General features: G+C 35.9%; 2 protein-coding genes across 8 annotated transcripts; both read left to right on the top strand.

The window, feature by feature from the left end:
* Positions 1-3,029: 3,029 nt before the first annotated feature.
* Positions 3,030-8,555, top strand: LOC148877123 (transcription factor bHLH110-like). 2 transcript variants are annotated; one of them, XM_088942089.1, is made up of 7 exons: positions 3,030-3,709; positions 4,297-4,993; positions 5,544-5,669; positions 5,807-5,872; positions 6,454-6,519; positions 7,611-7,670; positions 8,132-8,555. In XM_088942089.1, the coding sequence occupies exons 1-7, from the start codon at positions 3,579-3,581 to the stop codon at positions 8,276-8,278; spliced, it is 1,293 nt and encodes a 430-aa protein (XP_088798215.1). In that variant the 5' UTR covers positions 3,030-3,578; the 3' UTR covers positions 8,279-8,555. The 2 variants fall into 2 exon arrangements, with proteins under 2 accessions (XP_088798215.1, XP_088798216.1); XM_088942090.1 differs by having other exon boundaries at positions 3,044-3,355.
* A 6,123-nt stretch (positions 8,556-14,678) lies between these two features.
* LOC148877122 (Wound-responsive family protein) lies at positions 14,679-20,748 on the top strand. Of its 6 annotated transcripts, XM_088981801.1 has the most exons (12): positions 14,679-14,818; positions 14,992-15,125; positions 15,738-16,037; positions 16,236-16,406; positions 16,537-16,586; positions 16,724-16,780; positions 16,941-17,006; positions 17,117-17,191; positions 19,706-19,824; positions 20,130-20,221; positions 20,330-20,388; positions 20,499-20,748. In XM_088981801.1, exons 3-11 carry the CDS (start codon positions 15,743-15,745, stop codon positions 20,377-20,379), a joined length of 975 nt encoding a protein of 324 aa, XP_088837927.1. In that variant the 5' UTR covers positions 14,679-14,818; positions 14,992-15,125; positions 15,738-15,742; the 3' UTR covers positions 20,380-20,388; positions 20,499-20,748. The 6 variants fall into 6 exon arrangements, with proteins under 6 accessions (XP_088837927.1, XP_088837923.1, XP_088837925.1 ...); XM_088981797.1 differs by having other exon boundaries at positions 20,330-20,748; XM_088981802.1 differs by lacking the exon at positions 14,992-15,125 and having other exon boundaries at positions 14,733-14,818.
* The last annotated feature ends 1,843 nt before the right edge of the window (positions 20,749-22,591 follow it).

Genomic DNA, 22,591 nt, shown 5'->3' with positions numbered 1-22,591 from the left:
TTACCCCACACCCATGGTAAATTGGTAACGTGTCATGCAGAGTAAACCCTGAAACAGTCCAAGTTTTTTATTCCAAACAGCCAAAAGTTGTTCGAATTGGAGGTGGCATCATATTATACCACCAAGTCATCCACAAAGGTCTCACATTTTATCTCCTTGGACTCGGAGTGATCCTCGGGAATCGTATGATTATCTAAATCCCCACTACCCCAGTGCCATACAACTGTGGGGAACTTAGCAACGGGTACTCCTTCAGTACGGCAGGATGCTAAAAGAGCTCCTGCTGTCCTACCCATGCTCTAAATAAAACATCCTATCCGATGAGGCTGGGACCCGGCTTTTTGGGGGGGAACCGGAGAGGGAGACGACAACGAGGAGAGGAACGTTTGGCTGTTTTCTTAATTCTTATGGTTTAATTTGTTGACGCTTGAAACTTGAAAGTCAAAAGAATTATATATATTTGGCTGTTGAGTGGAGTGGGAAGACTATTTCTTCCAGAGAGGATGGATGTCTCAGATTAACTCAACTAGAGTTCATCAGGTGTGTTCAGGACTCCGGCATTGATGAATTGGTCCCAGCATTGAGACTAGTTGGTCGGAAAATGATTGCAACTCTGAGTTCATTAGATGTTATCCTACAACTCTTTAGAAAGCTAGGGTAATAACGTACAAAGTAGCTGGTTAAAATTCATCTTAATAATGATGGTTTTTCTTTCTTTAAATGTGGCGGGATCAATCAGTGGTTGTTCTTTGATTTTATAAGGGGGTGTTTAACAATTAATTGTGTTGACGTGGCAATTGTCATTAATAAATATGCAACAAGCGACCAGTTATGGATCCCAAGATTAAACTAGGGGGATCTTAGAAATCCAATTTAGTTTCAACTGTTCTCCTTGGTTTAGGTTTCAATTAATGAAGGGGTAATTTGGTTATTACCCCTTGCAGATATTTTGCCCATCATGAGCCCTCATGTATAATGACCAAAATACCTTTATGCTAAGATAATATTATTTAGCATGCATTCATGCTTTCATGTGTGTGTATTTTTCTCAAAATACTCTTTTTCTTTTTCTGTATCTTCTTCTTCTCCTCTCAAAGGGTCAGGCCCACAATTAAATGGTTTTCGAAATACTCTTTTCTTCTTCTCCTCTCAAAGGGTTGGGCCTCACAGTTAAGATGGTTTCCACTAGGGGTGAAATTGAGACAGGCCAAGTTAACAACATTGAACCACTCGAACTTGACTCAAAAACTTACTGTTCTTATTTTTCCTATTTAAACTCAAATCAATGAGATACTCAACATACTTAAGTATTGACTTGACTCGAGGATAGAGGGCTCAGAGGACAAAGGGTGACAGTAGAGTGAAGACTGAAGCAGAGAGTAAATAAAATGCAAAAAAGAAACCGTAGTTTACTAAAGTAAACCCTAGTTTAGTAACTCCTAAAACCCTAGTTTAAAACATGACATATTGAGAATATTATAAATAAAACTAATGATGTCAAGAAGTAAACTCCTAAAATCTGGTACCTGGTCAAGCATTCCATCCAATGATTCAAATTTGGATGTTAGAACTTGAATCTGTTTAGCAACCCCGACTGATGGAGATTTGATCCCATACATCGATAAAAATCCAACTCCAATTATATATATGTGTATACTATTCTAAATTTGTATATATTTTTATGTATTTATATATTTAAAAAGAAATGTTTTTTAAAATTTTCTTTATTTTAATAACAATAGAACGGAATCAAATTAAATTCAAATCCAATCCAAAAATCCAAATGATCAGATTTAGGTTTGAAATTTCAATAACAGATTGAATTTGAATGCACTTGAATCTGATCTAATTACAGCTCTAATTAAAATCTCCCTCTCATAATGAAGATGCCAACAAGATTATTATAATTATAAGATATCTAGCTGCTGGTTGTAGCAAAGACTTGGAATCTAATCCTGCCTTGACTAGCCAGAGATCGGAGAAGGGCCATCCCATATTGTACAACGCATGTATTGTCTAAAAAATCCCTTTTCACGTTGACAAGAGAAAAAGAGAAGGATGATTCTATCTTGTTCACATTTATTTTGAGTGACACGTGCAAAAGGAGAGAGACCAAGTGATGAATAGGATGGTAGGATGGGATGAGAAAAAAATAAAAAGAGAGATAGTGAGGAGAGAAGTAAAACGTATTAATATTATTTTTGCATGGTAGTCTGGACGTGAAGCCAAGCAAGTATCGCGCCATTATATACAGTAAAGATGATGTGGGAGTGAGCACTTTCCTTGGTTCCTACGTGTATATATATATATATAACTTTTCGTAATTACTTGTAAACTACTTGATAAGAACAATGAGTAAATAGGTTGCTTTTCTTTCTTGCATTAAATTTAGTGAAAATTACTTCTGTTGTTCAGTGCCGGTAAAGTTTGATGACTTTTATCTCTCAATATTAACAGTGGTGAATTGTACTATATATGATGCATTACACCACCCATAATTCACAGGAACATGCATCAATCTCCGCCGTCCAAAGGGCCGGGAACAATGGGATGACCCACACACTAACCATGATGACCAGTTGAAACTCTCTATAGGCTACATTATCGAGTATTGGGACATTGGGCGCTTTCAACTTTCCATTTGTGGTGGGTTCGAGAGCTTGACAGCAAGGAGATAGGACCCTCAAACCCTGGTTGTTGAGTGAGCAGGCGTGAGTAGTTTCTGTTGAGTTGATACTACTATTCCCCTTTCACTCGCTATATTATTGCATTCTTTGAATATAGATTTATATATGGTGGGTTATTTTGGAACCCGACCCACCTGCATGCCTCTCTTCTCCGGCCAGCCGGCTTAGGTTTGGCCTATCTCAACTCTCAACTCTCAATGCAAACTGAAGTAGTTCAGGACCAGCGATCTTATTTCTTGGGCTAGCTAGGATTGACTCGTCCCTACTGGCTTTGAGTTAACCCGATCCGACCCGACCAAACCCATTTGCTATCCCTGGATTCGCAATATAAGATATGTGGGCATATATGGTGAGGAGAAGGTGGTACCATAGAGTGATAGAGAGACAGAGAACAAATGGCTGCTATCATTTCTTTCCTCATACCTTTGTAGAAAACCTTGGGATCGAAGGCAGGTATTTTAATAATGGCGTCAAGAGAGTATAATCATCTCCCTGTAATTGCAGAGTGTGCAAAAAGCCTCGTTTGAGGAAAAAAAAAAACAAGAACAAGAAAAAAGATCAGTGAGAGAGAGAGGTGATTTTCTGTGTTTCATTGCAGCGTTGCAGTAAGTTTGGCCGAAAGGAAAAAGAAGGAAAGCAGGAGGGAGCTAGGGGAGGATGGGGGGAAGGTTTGCTGAAATGGTTGATTCACTTTTTTTGTTTTCCTTTCTTTTTATGACTACTTTAAACTGAGACATGAAAGAGTAAAGAGGAAACGGCGTAAAAAAAAAGTAGCTAAAAGAAAGGTTTGTGGGTGTCAACTGAACTGTTTTCAGAAGATAAAGAGATTCCTGGAGCTAGTTAAATTTTAATTACGCATCTTGGGATTTTCAAGCCCTTAAAAAATTCATCATGGAATCTGCAAATCTCCATCACCAACATCATCAGCTCCAAGAACAACTAGTTGCTGGTTCTCCTTCTTTAGCAACACCATCTTTCTATGGAGTTGGTAGCAACAGCCATGCTTGGAACTCAAACCTTTTGTAAGTTCAATCATCCCTGCTGCTAGATTTTCGATAACCCCTACTCTATACTTTCTCTCTATCTCTCTTGCCTTATTTTATTTGTTCCCAAATCCGTGTATGACTGTCAACCCACACGCTTTATTCCAAGAATTTGGATTTACTTGCCTGAGCTTTGAGTTTAGCAATAACCATCAATTTTGGCTAGCTATTTATTACACCATCAGAATTTGAAATCCATTTCCTTCGTTTTTCTTTTACCCGATTTTTCAGCACCTACCATTCAGAATGGCAAAAGCTGCGTATGGTTTATTTTCCTAGCTAGGGTTACGTTTTCTGGGATCTAGGGATTAGTTATTCCCACTAACGGAAACCTAGCTTCCTTGTGGGAAAAAGAAAAGAAAAAAAAAAACTAATCGGATTATTGGTAACCAATTATTTACAAAGAAAGGATCTTAATCTTGCTAGCTTCTTTTCTTTTCTTTTTTTCCCATTAATTTCATTGTAGTAGTTTGAAGCTTTTCAAGGGTTTTTACTTGTTATAATAATTACATTTTTATTTTTGAGAATTAAATTATAATATATTTGATGTGAATCGGCTAATGCAGGAATGACGGTAGCTTCAATCAAAATATAGGTGGAGTTCTAGCAAACTCAAGGGATCTAAGACAAAACAGTGATACACTAATTTCTTCTTCTGTCAACAATTCCATGTTTCAAGACTTGGGTTTTCACTGGGACAGTAATGCATCAGGGAGCTTCACTAATCACTCCTCCCATCAACCACATCTAGCAAAAATAAAGGAGTTATCAGATTCGTTTCCAAAGTTAAGCCAAACTGTTTCAAATGTAGAAGAGTTTCATCTGCCTTCCACCAGCTACGTCAAAAATGAGCAACAAACTTGTCACAATCCAACTGATAAGATGTTGCTCAAAACCTTGGCTTCAGGTTGTCAAAACAACACACTCCAGCATTCTGCAGGAGAATCGTACGCTGATGCTCAAAGTTGTGCCAGCACCAGCAGCTTTGGAGGTTTGCCTCCTCCATCTAGTGGCGGACGGAACTTCAGCCAGATATTTCCAAGTATAAATATCTCCAACATGTATTCATCTTCTTTGCCATTTTCTAGCTCGTTGGGAGTGAACTTGCAAGCTTTGGATTTTCTGAGCTCTACAAAATTTGGTGGAAGTCTTACCCAGCAGGCTTCACCTAGTCATCTCGGCATGCTTAGAGATAGTCTATCTTTTGGTGTCGACCAGCTACAGCAATCCAGTCTAATTAGATCATTCAACAGTCCGAATAAAGTGGGCATCTCTCTCTCTCTCTCTCTCTCTCTCTCTCTCTCTCTCTCTCTCTCTCTCTCTCCCCCCTTGCTGATCTAACTGCCTGTAGATTTCACAGTAATATTACTATAAACACGCCCATCGTCGTTATGTTATTGTTGTTTTTATCATCATCTGCGTTCTGCATTAAGCTCTAAGTCATTTTTTATGTCAAGTATTATTTTGAGATTAGACTACTGTAATCTGCGCTAACATGTAGCAGTGTGATCATTTTTGGTACATCTCGATCGAGTAACCAAGTTAGCTACAGTTTCTCTAAGTTTACCACCAAAATGCAAAAACTATTATACAGGCACTAAATAGAAAAAAAATGCAGAGATAATAAGAGTGTAAAAGCTAGCGCCCTTTTCTTTTCTTTTCTTTTATCTTTCTATCTTTCTCTTTTAATTTATTCTACTTGTATATAAGGAGTATCAGCTTTATGCATATCCGCGTACTCCCTTTGGAAAACTTGGATGATGGGTATTTCCTTTATCAACCAACTGATCTCTACCTTCTTTTCATTTCAAAGGTATCATCCTTCACAAATCGAGTTACAGAAACAAAGAAACCAAGCAATTCTTCAGAGCCCAAAGTATCTCAGGCAGCAACCAAGAAGCCTCGGTTTGAGTCGCGCTCATCGTTCCCCCCCTTTAAGGTGCCAATATTCAACAACTATATATGAATTGCTTCTAGATATAAACATATTATAAATTGGTGAAACAACCAGGATTATTATTCTCTAATGTTTTATCGTTGCTCTTTTGCTTGTGTGGTGGCATTTCGATCGACCAGGTTAGAAAGGAGAAACTAGGAGACAGAATTGCAGCTCTTCAGCAGTTGGTGTCACCTTTCGGCAAGGTTCATCCTAGCCTCTTCATTTTTTTTCTTTTTTCCCTTCATCATAATCATCTCTCGTCCATCATCATAAAATATAATAATATATATTTTAACAAAAGCTATCACTTTTTACTAGAATACCGCTCTTTACTTCTGCTTCAGATACTTCCTGGGTCACATACACCATCTTATCCCCCCCCCCCACCTCTTGCAAAATATATTCCATTTGTTGCCCCACTGACTTATCATCAAACGTTGACAGACGATGAAGGCACCCATGAAACTTGTTGATGAGCCTCATGAGTATCATATATTTGTTGCTACAAATTAATGCACTTATGTTTTATTATTTATTCTTGATCTTCCTGCTAGTATTAGTACAGTTGCAGTATATACGAACCATTTAAATTACAAACAATATTATTATTATTATTATTAAATGATGAATGAATATAAGGCATTTCCACAGTAAGGATATTATGATATTGAATGCGAGGAGGTGGATATAAGTTTCTTTATGTTGGTTTCTCCTTTTTTTCTCTTTTTCTGTCTTGAGAAATGGCTAACGCATAATGTATTTGGAATTGTGGAACTACTTACAGACGGACACAGCGTCCGTACTAATGGAGGCAATTGGATACATTAAATTTCTCCAAGACCAGGTTGAGGTACTTAATCTTAATTTCCTTCTCTACATCCATTTCTTCAATCTTTCGATTCAAGTAATCGACCTTTTACTCTAGCAATATAATAATACTGATCATGCACTAAGGCTGTGTTTAGTTTGGTGTAACTATAAAGTAAGAGAAAAACAGAAAGTTTAGGATTGTCCTAGAATTACTTGAGAACTTTCCCTCAAGGGCTCAACTTTCTACTTATTTCAGATTTTCTATCAAACCAAAAATATATAGCCTAAGAGTTTTAATATTCTGACATGAAACTAAACCTCGAAAAGAAGGGCTATCTTGCATTTGAAAGAGATTTTTAGGCTCTAATTTGCCCCCATTAATTAGATTAACAAGAAAAATATTGGAGGCTTGTCGTGTGAAAAAATTTCTTGGTTGTTCAACATTCAAGAATTGTTGTTTTAGGCTGCATTTGGCATTCCTTATTTTGAATTCACATCTACACCCCACAGAGCGCACCCCACCACACATCATTACCATGTATTTGGAACATCTCCCATCTCCCAATGATGACAAGTATGGGAGATATTCCCAATGCATGTTGAGATGTGCATATGGGGTGTTTGTGGGGTGCGCTCTGTGGGGCATAGATGTGAACTCCCTTATTTTAAGGATTTATCTTCTTTTTGCAATTAAAAATCCAATATTCATAAGGGCATTTAAACAGCAAAAAAGAGATAAGTTATGGTATATAAGCATATATTTTAAGTTATGGTAAACACAGGCTGTAAATGTTGCATCCAACTTGTACAAGATTTACTCTTAGGATACAATGACTCAACCCATGCCTACTTATATGAGATTGCAACCACACATGAGAAACATCTCATGCTCTTACATGTTATTATTATGCACGGGGGGTAATGTTTTGTGGATAGGTGTGAGTAGAGAGTTTCGTGGGTAAGAGATCCTATTTCCTTTCCTTGTACTAGTAGCCTTAGCCTGAGGCTCGAGCCATGTTTCTCCTCCATGGAATAATTCCTGTTAATAGTGTTATTATTAATTAGTATTTTTCTCCTTTGGTACTTCCCTGATACTTACTCTGCGTCTAACTCTCATTTACATGCTTGCAGACGCTAAGCGTGCCATATATGAAGTCATCCCGTAACAAGATCTGTAGAACCATGGAAGGGGTAAGAGAGTAAAGTCATTTCTAGCACTAGAGTAGTAGAGTTGATACACAATAAGCTTTCAGTTATAATGTCATATGGTTTAGTAGGTCTTAGATGTAGCAGACTTGAAGTCTATTAGCGCAAAGTAGAGTGTTGGGCCTCCAGGAAGAGGCCCATCCTAGGCCCGCACAAAATTCACACTTACTGGAAGGCTATAAATTCATTCTCTGATACCATGCCAATATAGCCAAATACTGTAATACATTGCAGCAAATTAGTGGGCCAATGATAATTTGGCCCATTACTTTGAAAGTCGATTCCTTTGAGTTTTGATGACCATATATCCGTATGCCTACTCATCTGATCAAAATCTTAGGAGAATGATAAATGATAAATTGGCGATCTGTAAAAATGATAAATGATCAAGATGGAAAACATGTTTGAGTGCTCATGTTTTGCATCTTGTTGACTAACAATTACAGGGCTCAGGTGATGGAGATAGAAACGATGAGCAGAAGCAAGATCTCAGAAGCAGAGGGCTTTGCCTTGTTCCTCTTTCCTGCACTTCCTATTTTACCAATGACGCAGGAGGTGTTTGGCCTCCTCCTAGCTTCGGTGGTGGCACTTGAATGCGTTTTTGTTGTTTGGACCTCACTCACTACTTACGATCATATTATTAGGGAAGATAAATCACTTTCATTGTTATATGGTCTTAGGCGTATCCAGTTAGGAACTTGATCTCTCTCGCTCGTGAAGAAACAACGTACCATGTTGTAATGGAGCAAATTTGGTCATCTTGTAAGTTTCACAGGGTAGACCAACTTTGATCCATTAATATGATTTATGTGTAATTCAGATTCATTGGTGACCTTATTAATAGTCATGTTCATTTCATTCGAGTTTAAAGAGCTGAATACATTTTCTGGTGAGAGTTATTAATATATGTAAGAGTTAGATCTTTAGATCAGACTCTTTTTTTGAATAACTTAGAAAAACATTCTCTTACAACATGGAGTTTCTATCTAGATTTAAATAATGTCTGCATTCGAAGTACTTCTGATGTTAATCTTAAGCTCAGCTTGGAAGGAGTACAAATCATGGTTTTTAAAAACGAACAGGTCAGGGGTTTGGTTACCGGTTCAAATGGTCTGGCCATTCGACCCGAACGGCTGGCCCGTTCTGACAAAAAAATTAAAAAATTAAAAAATTAGAAAACGATCAAAACCGTTCGAACGGTTCGAACGGTTAACTGGCTGGTTCAGCAGTTTGCTGACCAAAATCAATGGTTTTGAGGGAAAAAGCGGTTTTGGAGGAAAACGAAACCGGTCAGGTAACCGGTTCCCGGTTTTTCAGGTCCGACCATCTGGTCCGATCCGATTTTGAAAACAGTAGTATAAATATATATACAATACAAATACATACAAAATAATATAAATAACAAGATTTTGCATTCTACATATTTGTATTTATACTCCTTTCAAATGGAACCTTAGGCTCAGTTTAGAAGGAATACAAATACATACAAAAGACGAGATTTTGCACTCTACATATTTGTATTTATACTCCTTTCAAACTGAACTTTAGGGGAAACACCATTATTACAAAAAGAAACCTTTTTTATATGCCATCGCTTTGTGTCCCTATCCGTCACCCTTAATTTTATTTAACTCTTTGGAATGTGTATGTATTAGAAAAGATAAAGAGTTAAAGATGGAGACTGGTTTCCCGTATTCAAAACAGTACAACTTCAAGTACTTTTGTAGTATATCAAAAATAGCAAACGGATATCATTTGGGTTACTAATGGGTGACAGAATGCCAATCGAGAACCATGTTTAACTCTTTATAATAGGGAAGTGATTTCACCTTAGCACCTAAGATTGCTAATTTAGACTTCTGTAATATTTTGGGCTGAAATTTATGTACATGGTCCTGCTCCTACGGATGCAAACTCTCTATTCCTCTGGCTCTCTTTGATTGCAATGCAAACTTGAACAGAAACAAATTTTCACCTAATTTAGTTTTGTATCTATTTGTTTATGATTATGATTTATACTCTTATTTGATGATGCAAAATTTGTAATTTTTGTTTCATTTGCATTGGGGGTGCAACTTGAGTTGGCGCAATTTAGCATTTTACACTTCTTCCAACCATGGCCATTCAAATTTTGATAAAAAGCCAACCTGAACCCAGCTGAAGTTGCATCTTTAAGGCTCAGTTTGGAAGGAGTATAAATACAAATATATAGAATGAAAAATCTTGTATTTTATATTATTTTGTATGTATTTGTATTATACATGTTTGTAGTTGTATTCCTTCCAAATTGAGCCTAATTTGCATTCATTAGTACTGCAAATTTTATATCAGATTCCTACCTCAGTTCTTTCTCATATAAAGTGGAGAGTACATCGTTTTGCTTCTTATCACTCTGCCAAACAAATAAGGTGGTGAGTACATCATTTTATCTCATAAACAAATAAAATCTTTTTTTTTTTTTTTTGGGGGGGGGGGTGGGGGGGGGGGGGGGGTAAGAAAGTAAATGGGAATTACGCTCTATCTATTTGCAATATTGCCTTATTCCCATCTATTTACAACAATACAAATAAAATGTGCAGTGTGCAAATAATCAGAGTGTTTGTTTTTTTCATTAGAGTATTTGGTTACAAAATTATTGCCAAGTGCCACATTCTTTTTAGAATGAAAAATCAGCCCCATAGTAAAAAAAAAAAAAAATGACTAGCCTGTAGCAAGAAAAATAATCATACCCCACCTTGCTCATTTCATTCTTTGAGGAAACTCTACCTAAAAAAACTATTGTCATAAATGTTTATTTTTGCGAAAGCACTTTATAAAAGTACTTTTACGAAATTGTTTTTATAAGAGTACTTTTACATGAAATCACTTTTATAAAATTACTTTTACATGAAAGCACTTTTATGAAAATAGTTTTATGAAAGCACTTTTACAAAAGTACTTTTATAAAAGCACTTTTAAGGAAGTACTTTTATGAAAACACTTTTACGGAAGTACTTTTATGAAAGCACTTCTATAAAAGAACATTTATAAAAGTACATTACTAAAACACTTTTATAAAAGTATTTTTATAAAAGCACTTTTACGAAAGTACTTTTATGAAAACACTTTTACGAAAGCACTTTTATGAACCCTTTTACAAAAGCACTTTATAAAAGCATTTTTACAAAATTACTTTTACAAAAGCACATTTCCAAAAGTACTTTTTAAAAGCACTTTTATGGAAGTACTTTTATGAAAGCACTTTTACTTTATGAAAGTACTTTTATAAAAACCACTTTTACAAAAGCACTTTTATAAAATCACTTTTACAAAGTACTTTTATAAAAGCACTTTTACTTTATGAAAGTACTTTTATAAAACCACTTTTACAAAAGCACTTTTATAAAATCACTTTTACGAAAAGTACTTTTATGAAAGTACTTACTTTCATAAAAGTACTTTTATGTAGAGGTGAGCATAATTCGGTTAAAACCAAAAAACCGAACCAAAATTTCGGTTTCGGTTTAATCAGTTCGACTTATTCGATTTTTGGTTGGGTTCGATTACTTTATTCGATTTTTGTTTATTTCGGTTTTCGATTTCGGTTTCCATATTTCCCAATTCCGTTAACCGAAAAACCAAATTAGCTTTATAATTATTTTATATTAATATTTAATAAATTAATTAATTAATACATATACTTATAATTAAAGAGCGAAATCCATAAGATAAGACCAACCATTAACCAAATTAGTAAAAAATAGGCAATTCCCATTAACGTATTAGACACGTTCACGTAAAGTACAAAACAGGAAAATCGAAAATAGAAAGAGAGAGACTCTTCGTCTTCCTCACTGTGGCGTTTCTAGACTTTCTAGTTTCTAGTTTGGCAGTTCCATTGTTCGTCTATCGTCTCATCATCTGTTCTAGACTCCAGAGCAAGAGCAAACCAGACTCCAGAGAGGCAAAGATCGAGAATCATTCCAAGTCCCAGACTCCCAGCCCGATAGCTCCAACCTCCAAGCACTCTATAGTCTACACTCAAGAAAACTTCCAACTGCCACAGTTACAACTAGTTACAGCCTTGTTTGGTTCTTTTTCTTCTTCAGACTCTGAGTTCCAACTACCACAATTCAGGCAGGCACTCTGCACCCAGGCAGAGTTCTTCAGTTCTTCTTCTTCTTTAGTCTTCACCGCCATCCGACTTTCGACTACCGCAGTTCAGGCAGGAACTCTACACTCAAGTAGAGTTCTTAGGTTCTTCTTCTTCTTCAGTCTTCACCGCCAATTTATAGGCTTACAACAGACAACAGGTATTTATTAACTTCTTCTTCTTCTTGAAAGCTAAATAACAATACAAAAAATATTTGGGTTTGAAACGAAATATCCAAAATAACCGAAAAAAATTCGGTTCAGTTTATTCGGTTTTCAAGTATTTCAGTTTCGGTTTAGTTTGTAATATAGCTAATTCAGTTTTTGAAATTTCGATTTTTTTCGATTCGGTTTTGAACCGAAAAAAAATTGAATGCTCACCCCTACTTTTATGGAAGTACTTTTACAAAAGTACTTTTATAAAAGCACTTTTATGAAAATACAAAAGCACTTTTTATAAAAGCACTTTTATGAAAATACTTTTATAAAGGTACTTTTACGAAAGTACTTTTATAAAGGTACTTTTACGAAAGTACTTTTACAAAACATCTACGTCAATTGGTAAACATTGACTACTGGAGACCTAGGCTGGACGACTTGTGAATACCGACACTTTTTTTTAAGAATGAAAATAAGCAACATAGGACACTTGTCAAACTGAAACAATTCATTTTTAAGAAAAAAGTTGTTTGGTTCATAGCAATATTTTCTCATTCTACCTATTTTTACCCATTCTTTTCCATAGAATTTCATCTTGGTAAGAATGAGAAAAAATGAGAATTGAACCAAACATGGCCTCATTTTTCATTCTTTCTCATTCTTACCCAAGGTGAAATTTTAAAATGGACAAGAATAGATAAAATAGGCAATTTGCCAATACTTTTTTGGGGGTTTTACCATTTAGTCCACCTCTGAAATATTAGTTCCATCGTACAATTCAAGGTAGATGCCAGCTCATAATTGATGCCAATTCATGGACGGGTATGAGTGTTCTAGGTGGAACTATTTATAAATTTGAATTGTTATAGGTGTGCAATTCAAATTAGAGTTCTAAAGTGAGGTAGAATCAAGTGCAAATACCCCTATTTTTTATGTCCAACCCAATGTTTGTGTGGCCATCCCAAGAATGTGTCAAAAGGAGATAACATATGAGTGAAGACCAAGCAACTGATTGTCAACATTTCACGTCATGTAAAAGATTTCATCGAGATGGTCATTCAGCTTCCCTTTGGATATGGAATAAAAAAATTCACAACTGAAGGTATTAGTAAGATCAATAAAATAATATGGTAAAGATCTTTTAGAAGCACAACTCAACCATGTCTTCAATCGCAAATTTTCAATTTTATTTTCTTTCTATTTCATTTTCTTTGGTGTGAAGTAAATCCCTCCTTCATTAGCAAACACAGGTAAATGAACATGGCTTTAGACTTTTTGAAGTTTTTTATTAGGTTTGGATTTAATCATATTCTTTTATGCCACGCGGATTCAAGGAAGAATCGAAGAAGGATAAGCTTCATTTATAGGCATCGGAAAGTGACTAAGAATCGAAGATGTTGCACTTACTTGCATGCATGCCAGATGGAAAGATATTTTCAATTAAAAAAGGGAAAAATAAATAATCAATATAAAAACTTATCCGTTCCTCTACTGCCCACGTGGAATGTTGTAGAGGGCTTTGAATATTTTTCTTCCGTCCCAGTGCCCGAGTCTTCAGCGAGTAAAAAGTAAATTCGTTTTACCCGCTTTTAGCAAAAGTCCGGAATGCCCTTTACCCCCTATCATTATAGGACTGCAACGTAGCGGATATTAGAGATGATGCGAATCATGCGACGTTTAACGCGAACACTCGTCTTAAAGTACAAACTCCGAACTAGAAAGTACAAACTATAAACTAATATGGTGTTTGAAAGTGTGGGCGTTTTTTTATAAACGATTTTAAAAAAAATCGTTTATATTAATTAAATCTGAAAAAACATGCCTTATATGTTTGAGAGCATTTATATTTACATAAGCAGTCCTATAAGCAGTGAGTAATAATTTACATAAGCAGTGAGTAAATTTAACGTTTAACGTTTCATGCAATGATTGTGTCTCCATTTATAAGGCATGTCCATTTTAATTAAAGTGTGGGCATTTTTTTATAACCGATTTCAAAAAAACCGTCCATATTAATTGCCTCAATATTTTTGAGAGTATTTATGTTACATAAGCGGTGAGTAATAATTCTGATGTTTGGTAAAGTGATTTTTAATGATTGTTTTTCATATATGTGGTGACAGGTAAACATCACATAACATACATGTAATTGTTTTTCATCAATCAGTCGGTCCACTATTGGAGGAAACGGTTCAGGAAAACATGAAACATCAAATTTAACATTTCATTTAATTATTGTGTCTCCATTTATAAGGCATGTTTATTTTTCAGTGATTTTTTGAATCAAACAATATGTATGTAGGCATTTATAAAATCACCTACATGGAAGCTCCAACGTGGCACCGTTTTTTCAGAAAAAGCAGCAATACTTCCAAACATCCCTTACAAATTGGACAATTGTCCATGGTGACTCAAACAAATCAGTCCGGGCTCAACTTGCCACCTAAGTAAGGGAAATCTACGCTGGAATTGTCATACAAGTACGTTATATAACTAGCTTTACTGGGAAATATTTTTTTCTTTCTCAAGCTGACGTGTACTGGGCGTTCTCTGTAGACCTCGAATAGCACGCCACGTCGGTGCTCGGTGGGACACCACAGTACCACACCTCCCCGTGGTGTGGTTCGTTCAGATATCTGGCGTTTATCACCTTATGTCCTTATTCAAAACCGCCTGAGATGCCATTACCTTCAAATATAAGGACAAATCTGTAATTAGAGACGATTCGGTTAAAGAATGTTTACGCTCTTCCCTCGTAGTCATTTTCTTCGTTTTCGATCGCTTTAAAGCTTTAAGATTTTGAAGAAGCTCTGTGCCTTGTATTTGCATTTTCGTGTTAGCCGGTAATTTCATTTTCTTCCCTTGCAAATCCGATTTTGTCTATAGATTTGGTCTCAATTCTGAAAGATCAGCATGAAACTTCGGTAGATTAAGGCGAAAAAAAAAAATTGTCCGATCGATCACAAAACGCTCAGTTAGGGTTTAATTTTGGTTCGAAATCGAACTTGACTTGCAGGAATTCCTGATCTCTCGAGAAAATCCGTGGGACAAGCTCGAGTGGTTCAGGACTTCTGGTTTTGTCTGCGATCACTTCGCAAGATTTCCGGAATCTGAATTTTCTGGAGGTCGAGAGATTTTAGAACTCATCAGGTAGTGGAATTCCATGCTTTTATTGCTTCTCTGATCATTTTCTCTCAAAACCGTTATGAACTAAGCGGAAAATTTATGACCTCTCTCCTGTAATTTTGCGCTTTTCCTGCAAATCCATTGAAAATTCATGGTTAATTGGTTGAGAATTCTGCTTAAGTAGTTCTCTGCCCATGCTTTCTGTATGATCCTCGACGTTAACCGTATTTGGGACACCTATTCGTTCTAACAGTTCTGGTTTGTTCCCTTTCAACGCCAATCTTCTATACGGTGATTGCAACGACTTGTGCTAAGTAGGCCGTACATAGCACAGTGGTGCTTTGAAACATCCATCACTGTTTATTGCTAAAAACACAAGTACTAAGTATTTTACAAAATAGTCGGTGGTATCCTTGCGGCAATACTGAACAGTTTGAATTGTTTTTGGTAAACGATGCAACTACCAATGCGATTTCGCTTTGCTTTTTCATTCTACTCCTTTTCGTTGTTAGCATCATTGTCTGTTGATCTTGAAATTTTGTTTTCTAAATGAATTTCTATTAGCTGGATAAGCTTTAATTTTCCACGCCTCTGTATGGGACACTAATTATTCTGTTCTCTTTATGCATCTTGAAGGGGGGATGATGGGAACACTTCAAGGGTCTGTTATATGCCCCACAATCGGTGCCAAGCAAGTTGGAGCTTATACTCTGTCAGGAAATGGACCTCTCGTGACAGCTAGAACTCTTAGAAGCGAGTTCTGGGGATCTAAAGGGACATACAGACGCTGGAGGACTCTTTCTCATAAAGTCCCGTTGATAAAATTCAGGACAGTTCACTGTAGCTTCAGTTCATCATCAAATGATAACGGTAGCATGGCAGAGAACTTCAATGAGAACGACGAAGACTATGTTAACTCCAGTGTTGTTGAGGCTGGTATAGTTCAACATTGGACAATCTGTTTTTCCCTTCTCATATTAAGTCGTTGACATCTCCTTTCTTCCCGAAAGCCTTTGTTTATACCTCTGAATTTCTTGCTACTGGCTACTCTTTGCTTTATCAACTTTGGTGTTTTCTTATATTCTCAATACTCAGCGCACCTTAAACTGATTAATGTTTCATGATACCTTGTAGTTGAGGTTAAAAGTGGCTCGGATGGTTTCGTGATAAAAATGCGAGATGGCAGATATGTAAGATGTGCTCACAACAACCCTCAAGGTGGACATCTTCCTGACTATGCTCCACATCCTGCTATTGTACTGAAGATGGAGGATGGAAGTGGTCTTCTTCTTCCTATAGTTGTTTGTATGTACACAAAAATTTGATTGTCTTTTTAATGTTTTGGAAGAATACCTACTATACATCATCTACCAAACAGGTGACTACAACCCGTGTCATACTTCTCTCATGACTATTGGTTTCTATTTGATTGCAGTGGAGATGCCAAGTGTCTTCCTGATGGCCGCAGTTCGCAATGTTCCAATTGTATGTTATTCACTTAACTAGGAAGGTTTTCTTTTTCTCTCTGATGATAAATTTATAAGAGCTAGGGTTTAGGCATTTATGTCCTATATATCAAATGGTTTTGTTAAAAGAGATTGAGATTGGTAACTCTGCCTCAGGCTAGGCCCACTGTATATCAAGTAATGAAGGAGATGATTGAGACAATGGGATATGAGGTATTACTTATCTTGCTTCTGTCAAGTCCTTTTTAAGTCATGGAGCTTGGGCTATCTATATGACCTCTGTTGTTTTGCATATTTGTAGATGCTTATTTATATAATATTTCAGTTGTGATCTTCCATTCTATCTTGCCAAGGGGTGCTTCTTTATGCACAGGTGAAACTTGTTCGAGTAACCAAGAGAGTACATGAAGCATATTTTGCTCAGTTATACGTTACAAAGGTAAATTTCTACATCATCCTTCCCTGCTTTGTTTAATTAATTATACACCTATAGATGATATTCTAAATATAATAATCAGTTCAGTGATGATACTCTGGGTACATTCACAGATAGGTGATGAAACAATAAGAGTCAGCTTTGATCTTCGGCCTTCAGATGCCATTAACATTGCTGTACGATGCAAGGTATTCTGTTACCCATCTTGATTGATGCATATTATTTTTTTTCCTAGAAAATGGGGTGTATAATACATTATGAAGTTGTTACACAAAAACTGTTTAGAGATATTGAATTATTAAATAGAAACAGCTTATGGAATCATTAAATATAGAAGTATGTATCTGGGGTTTTAGCATGCCTTTGTGGGCATCTAGCTTGATAGTGTTTTTGGAAAATGAATGGAGACTTCTTGTTGCATAGGATCATATTAGATATCTTTATAAGCTTGAACATAATTATATGTATTATATTTGCATATCATATTCTGTTATACACAACATAGTAACCTGATTCTAAATATTTGAGAATTGTGTACTGATTGCAACTTAGGTTTCTTGACTAGGTCCTTTTTTCCCATTCCTAAGATAAATGCTTGACGGTTTCATCCCCTCACCCCCCGGTGCCTGCAATTGATATGTTTGCTGCAAAACCATAGCTGCTTTTTGACATGGAGTGGTGGCTTAAAAGTATACCCATGCCTACACGGATGAATCTGCTTGTTCACAGTTGCATAAATCTTTTTTTATTCTTTATAGATCAAAGATATTTGAGCTGATATGCAACTCAAGAGAAATTCTGCAATGAGCGTCAGGTGAGTAATAACCACTTGAAATTTGAAACATAACAAGGTAAATTTTGGGAAAAATAAAGGAATACGAGGAGTGAGAAATGAGTATTATTAACCAGTCAATCTTGGGCTGACAAACGTGAGAATGTGAGTTTGAGTCTAAGAGCAGCCACTTTTGGCCCCTCCCCCCCCCCCCACCCCCCCCCACCCCCAAAAAAAAAATAATAATAATAATAATAATAAAAAGAAACAAAAGAAAAAGGTTTATATCCAGTCCACCCCTCCCAATGAATTGTGCAACAAAAATTATATGTGCTTAGAATTTAAATCATCATTAATTGCTTTAGTTAAGTTTGTCATAGAAAGGGAATAAGACACTAAATCAATCTACCATTTAAGTTTCTTCAGCATACAAAGCAGTTGTGCTTTGAAATCATAATCATATATTGTAAATATTGAGGCAAGTCCAGGAGGTTGTTGAAGGAAGTTGCCTTGGAGGAGTCAGTCAATTGACTTGGGCTAGAGTTACTGGAGCCATTGGAGAGTCATGTGTATTTTGAGTCATCACAATGACTTGATTCCCCATGCTTGAGAGTGGCGGTAACTTTAGAGTTAACAAGCCATAGTGAGTGGGATAATTGCAGTGACAAACATTTCATGCTGGTATTCTGTTTCTTATGGGGATTTGAACAGAGAGTAGGAGGGGAAATGCTATCAGGAAGATGGGCAATGAATGCTTTATTTTTTATTTTTTGATTCAGAGAGGGATCATTTTTCTGGTCCTGAAAAACAGGAAATCAAAAATCTAAGCTGAAATAGAGACCAAACCAAAGAAAAGTTGAGACATTTTCCTCTTAAATCTGTTATCATGGGGAATGAATTTCTGCATTTCATAACTTACCTAAGAGCTAAAGTTATCATGAATAGATGACTGTTAATTTCACCTAGGATATTTTATGCAAGAGCTGTAAAAGGATATATTGTGTGTAATGTAATGTTTGAATTATTATTTCATAGTGGAGCATGGATTCCCACATTTCATACTTCACCTGAGGTTATCATGACAGCTGACCATGAATTTAACCTAGCTTTTTATGGACAACAGACATTAAAGAATTTCTTGGACCTGCAATAGTTTAGCCAGCAAAGTGCTAGAAGTTCCGTTCAGTGTTTTCCCTAGTGATAAGGGACCAATTTATATGTAGCAGAAGAGCATGGGGGTTTGATGGAAAATTGATGGTAAAAGCTGATACAGGTGAGTAAGGTCATGACATAGCGCTAAATCACTAGGTTGCATTCCAGTAAGATTTGCTGCAGTAAAGGTGGGCTTAAGCCAATCTAAGATGGTCCATGACCCATAGTTTCATTGTCCCTATAATGCCTTCCATTTCTAGTGGTTACCACCTAACAAGATTTTATTTAGGAAAATGCTAGTTTCTGAAGATATGTTTGATGTTTTTTGAAGTCGAAGATATATTTGATGTTAGTGGAGCTTAAGGCTGTCTTTGGTTTGAAGGAAAAGGTAGGGAAAGGTAGGGAAACCTTTACAAACCCTGTATAGGTTTCCCTACCTTTTCCTTCAAACCAAACATAGCCTAAGGGTCTCCTTCAATATCAGCAACGGGTGTCTACGAAGTCCTGAATGATCTATGGAAGAGTTGGACTAGAAAAAATATAAAAAAAATAATGAAACATGATTTTTATGGAGTTTCCTGAGATGTTTTATTTATTCATTGTGATTCTACATGATTGTATCTTGTTCTGCTAGTTGATCTATGTTGCAATATTTTATATATACAACTACATGCAATTTATGCAGTATGCGTTTATTCTGCTCCCCCACTCCACCCCACCTCTTTTGCCTTCTTTTATCTTATTTATGATAGTGAAATCTTTTTCAAATTTTATGCAGGTGCCAATACAAGTTAACAAGTCTTTGGCATACAATGATGGAATGAGAGTTATTGAACCTGTAAAGATGGTGTCTCAGCCCCCTCTGTCAGATGGCTTGTTGTTTACGGAGATGGATAGGTAGAACTGATGATAATAAGAGTTTTGTATTCCATACACAAGTATGTTACAACCCCCCCCCCCCAACCCACATGCAGGCGGGATTCGATCCCAAGTCTCCAATACAACCAGCAGGAAACTTTACCAACCTGCCAGTTGGCACCTTGCTGTTGGGTGTTGAATATTATAATTATATTTTAGACCTAGGTTTTCTCTGCCAGCATGGACTTTCTACAGAGGAGTATTATCTATCACATGTAGCACTTTTTTTTTAAATTCTCGTCATGCTACAGTTTTGGTTCTGATGGAAATATTAATGTTCCCAGGCCAAGTGGTCAACCATGTATTGAAACCAAAGAGTTTGGTCTGGTCCGCAATATGCTAATTGCTGCTGTTGAAGAAAGATACAGAGATGCAGGTATCATTTGTTCTTATTGATTTTCAACCTAGTCCGGCTACCTTTCCCAATCTTTTCCTTCAAACCAAAGTTCAACTTTTAACCATTTGAGGTTTTCTTCCCATCCAGCTCAATGGAGAGATAAACTCACCCAACTTCGTTCTCAAAAAGGGAACTGAACATGACAGGTACTTGCTGATCTGCATGCTGTGGAAGTTCTCTGTTTCTCATGTTGAACAACCGAATTGTGTAATAACAGCAGTTCTGTTTTATAATTCTTGCAAATGGTCCTGTGCAGAAAATTTGTATATAGAAATTATTGTCCAATCAGACAGGCAGCCTCTAGTAAAAGTCAGCTCCTCACCTTGATATAAGATATGTTTGTGAATATTTGTATAGTGGGCGGAATTCCCTTCTAATGTAATGTTGAAGCACGTAGTACATGTATTTAGTTTTCTTCTTAGTATCTTATCAGCCCCACGGCCCTATGATCAGATCTATGGATGGAAGGTTGTGAAATGAAAGCTGACCCAATTTTATGGAGCCAAGCTTACATTCTGCTCTATACTTGCTTTTAGTTCTCTAAATCCAATGGATATGATTGCACTTGAATTCAAATACTAAGGCTGTGTTTGCTTTCAGTGCAATCTTATTTGCACTAGTACAAATGCATTGGAGTGCAAATGAAAAGAATGCAGATTCTGGTTTAATTTTGTTTTGGGTTTTACTTCATTCCGTTTCAGGTTTATTTTTTGTTTCATTTGTACTGCAATTAAATAAAATAAGGTAAAATTTAAAACAAAAATAATCAGAATTTGCACCCAAATCATTTACACTACCTTAGTTTTGCATCAGTTGCAACCAAACACAGCCTAAGGGTTTAGAAAATACCATATATAAGGTTTTGCACTGAATATATTTCTGTTTGCACTCTTTTCAGATGAAGCTGAACGCTCAGTTTGGAAAGAGTACAATTACAAATATGTAGAGTACAGAACGTAGTATTTTGTATATATTTGTACCGTACATATTTGTATTTATACTCTTTGCTTAGACTAGGTTCAGTTTGAAAAGAGTGCAAATACAAATATATGTACAGTGGCTTTTTTGTTGATCCGATCCAATCCAACGCAGTCCTATATGGTATGGCTTCAAATTGACTATGTCATAGGTGGGAAAACGTTCGAAGAAGAAGCCTTTGCAACTTTATTAGATTACACTTGTAATATTATTATATTTTCATAATGTCCAAATGCGGCAGTTTAACTAGGCAGGTTTTTTGTCAAATAACAGGTTTAAAGTATAGCTTCAGGGCGTCTGAAACGCATGAATTACAGGTCTCCTATTAAGCTATTCTTCACCATCTGCTATTTGCAGATGATGATAACCTACTGTTTATAAGAGCCTCTTTTGAGAATTGTTAACGTAAGAACCTGTTAACCGACTATAGCAGTACAGCCAAGCTTCAGGCCAGTTCTTCAATTTGGACAAGTTTGTTTTGTTTTTCAATGCCAACACCTAGGAGTATTCATGGTCCAGTTTGGTTTGGTTTGGAGAAGATATTAGATCAAATCAGTAAAATGGTCTAATTTGGTTTGGTTTGGAGAAGATCTTAGATCAAATCAGTAAATTATAGTTTGAGAAATTTTCAGATCAAACCAAATTATTTTATTATGGTTTGGTCTGGTTTTTAATATAGTTTGGGTCATTTTATTGGGCTTAATCCAATTAGAAAGCTCTAATAGCATGCATGCCTACATAAATAATAAATATAATTTAAACATCAAATTGAAATGTTAACAAGTGTCATTTATTATTATTATATAAATTATATTCACACTTTCTCAAACATAAACAATTCCTAATTTCGTTAGGGATGCAAATGGTTTGGATCGGATTTGAATCAAGGTATATCCGAATCCGATCTGATCCCATAAGTATATATTTGAATTCGAATCTGATGAAGAAGTCAGATTTTTGGATCTGATCTCATCCGATTTAAATTTCTTAAAAAATTAATAAATTATTAAAAGAAAATTCAAATATAATAATTAGAAAAACAAAAACAAAAAATACAAGTATCTTTTCAACTATTTTCATCATATATATACATGTTTTTTATAAAAAAATGATTCATATGACAAATTTACAAAAAAATGCAATATAACTAATATATTTACAAATAAATAAATAACATATATGTGTTATATATATTTATATAAATAAATAAATCGGATCACATAGGGGTGATCCAAATCCAATCCGATCCAAAGGTCTGAACAAGGGAGATTTGAACCCTACAAAAATAGGATCATATCGAATCAGAATATAATCCATTTGCACCCCTACCTTTGGCATTGAATTGCAACTTAAAAACTGAAACAAACAACA

This window comes from Nelumbo lutea, chromosome 1 (genome assembly GCF_056320005.1).
Source record: "Nelumbo lutea isolate HS-2025 chromosome 1, American lotus-T2T, whole genome shotgun sequence".
NCBI classification, from domain to species: domain Eukaryota; kingdom Viridiplantae; phylum Streptophyta; class Magnoliopsida; order Proteales; family Nelumbonaceae; genus Nelumbo; species Nelumbo lutea.
This window is presented reverse-complemented; position numbering and strand designations above follow the sequence as displayed.

Bases quoted from the DNA above. Each gene is read 5' to 3' on its own strand.
- LOC148877123 (XM_088942089.1), top strand. From the start codon at position 3,579: ATGGAATCTGCAAATCTCCATCACCAACATCATCAGCTCCAAGAACAA. The intron at 4,994-5,543 runs GTGGGCATCTCT...TTCATTTCAAAG, and splicing joins CATTCAACAGTCCGAATAAA to GTATCATCCTTCACAAATCG. The intron at 6,520-7,610 runs GTACTTAATCTT...ACATGCTTGCAG, and splicing joins TTCTCCAAGACCAGGTTGAG to ACGCTAAGCGTGCCATATAT.
- LOC148877122 (XM_088981801.1), top strand. From the start codon at position 15,743: ATGATGGGAACACTTCAAGGGTCTGTTATATGCCCCACAATCGGTGCC. The intron at 16,781-16,940 runs GTATTACTTATC...CTTTATGCACAG, and splicing joins TTGAGACAATGGGATATGAG to GTGAAACTTGTTCGAGTAAC. The intron at 19,825-20,129 runs GTAGAACTGATG...TAATGTTCCCAG, and splicing joins TTGTTTACGGAGATGGATAG to GCCAAGTGGTCAACCATGTA.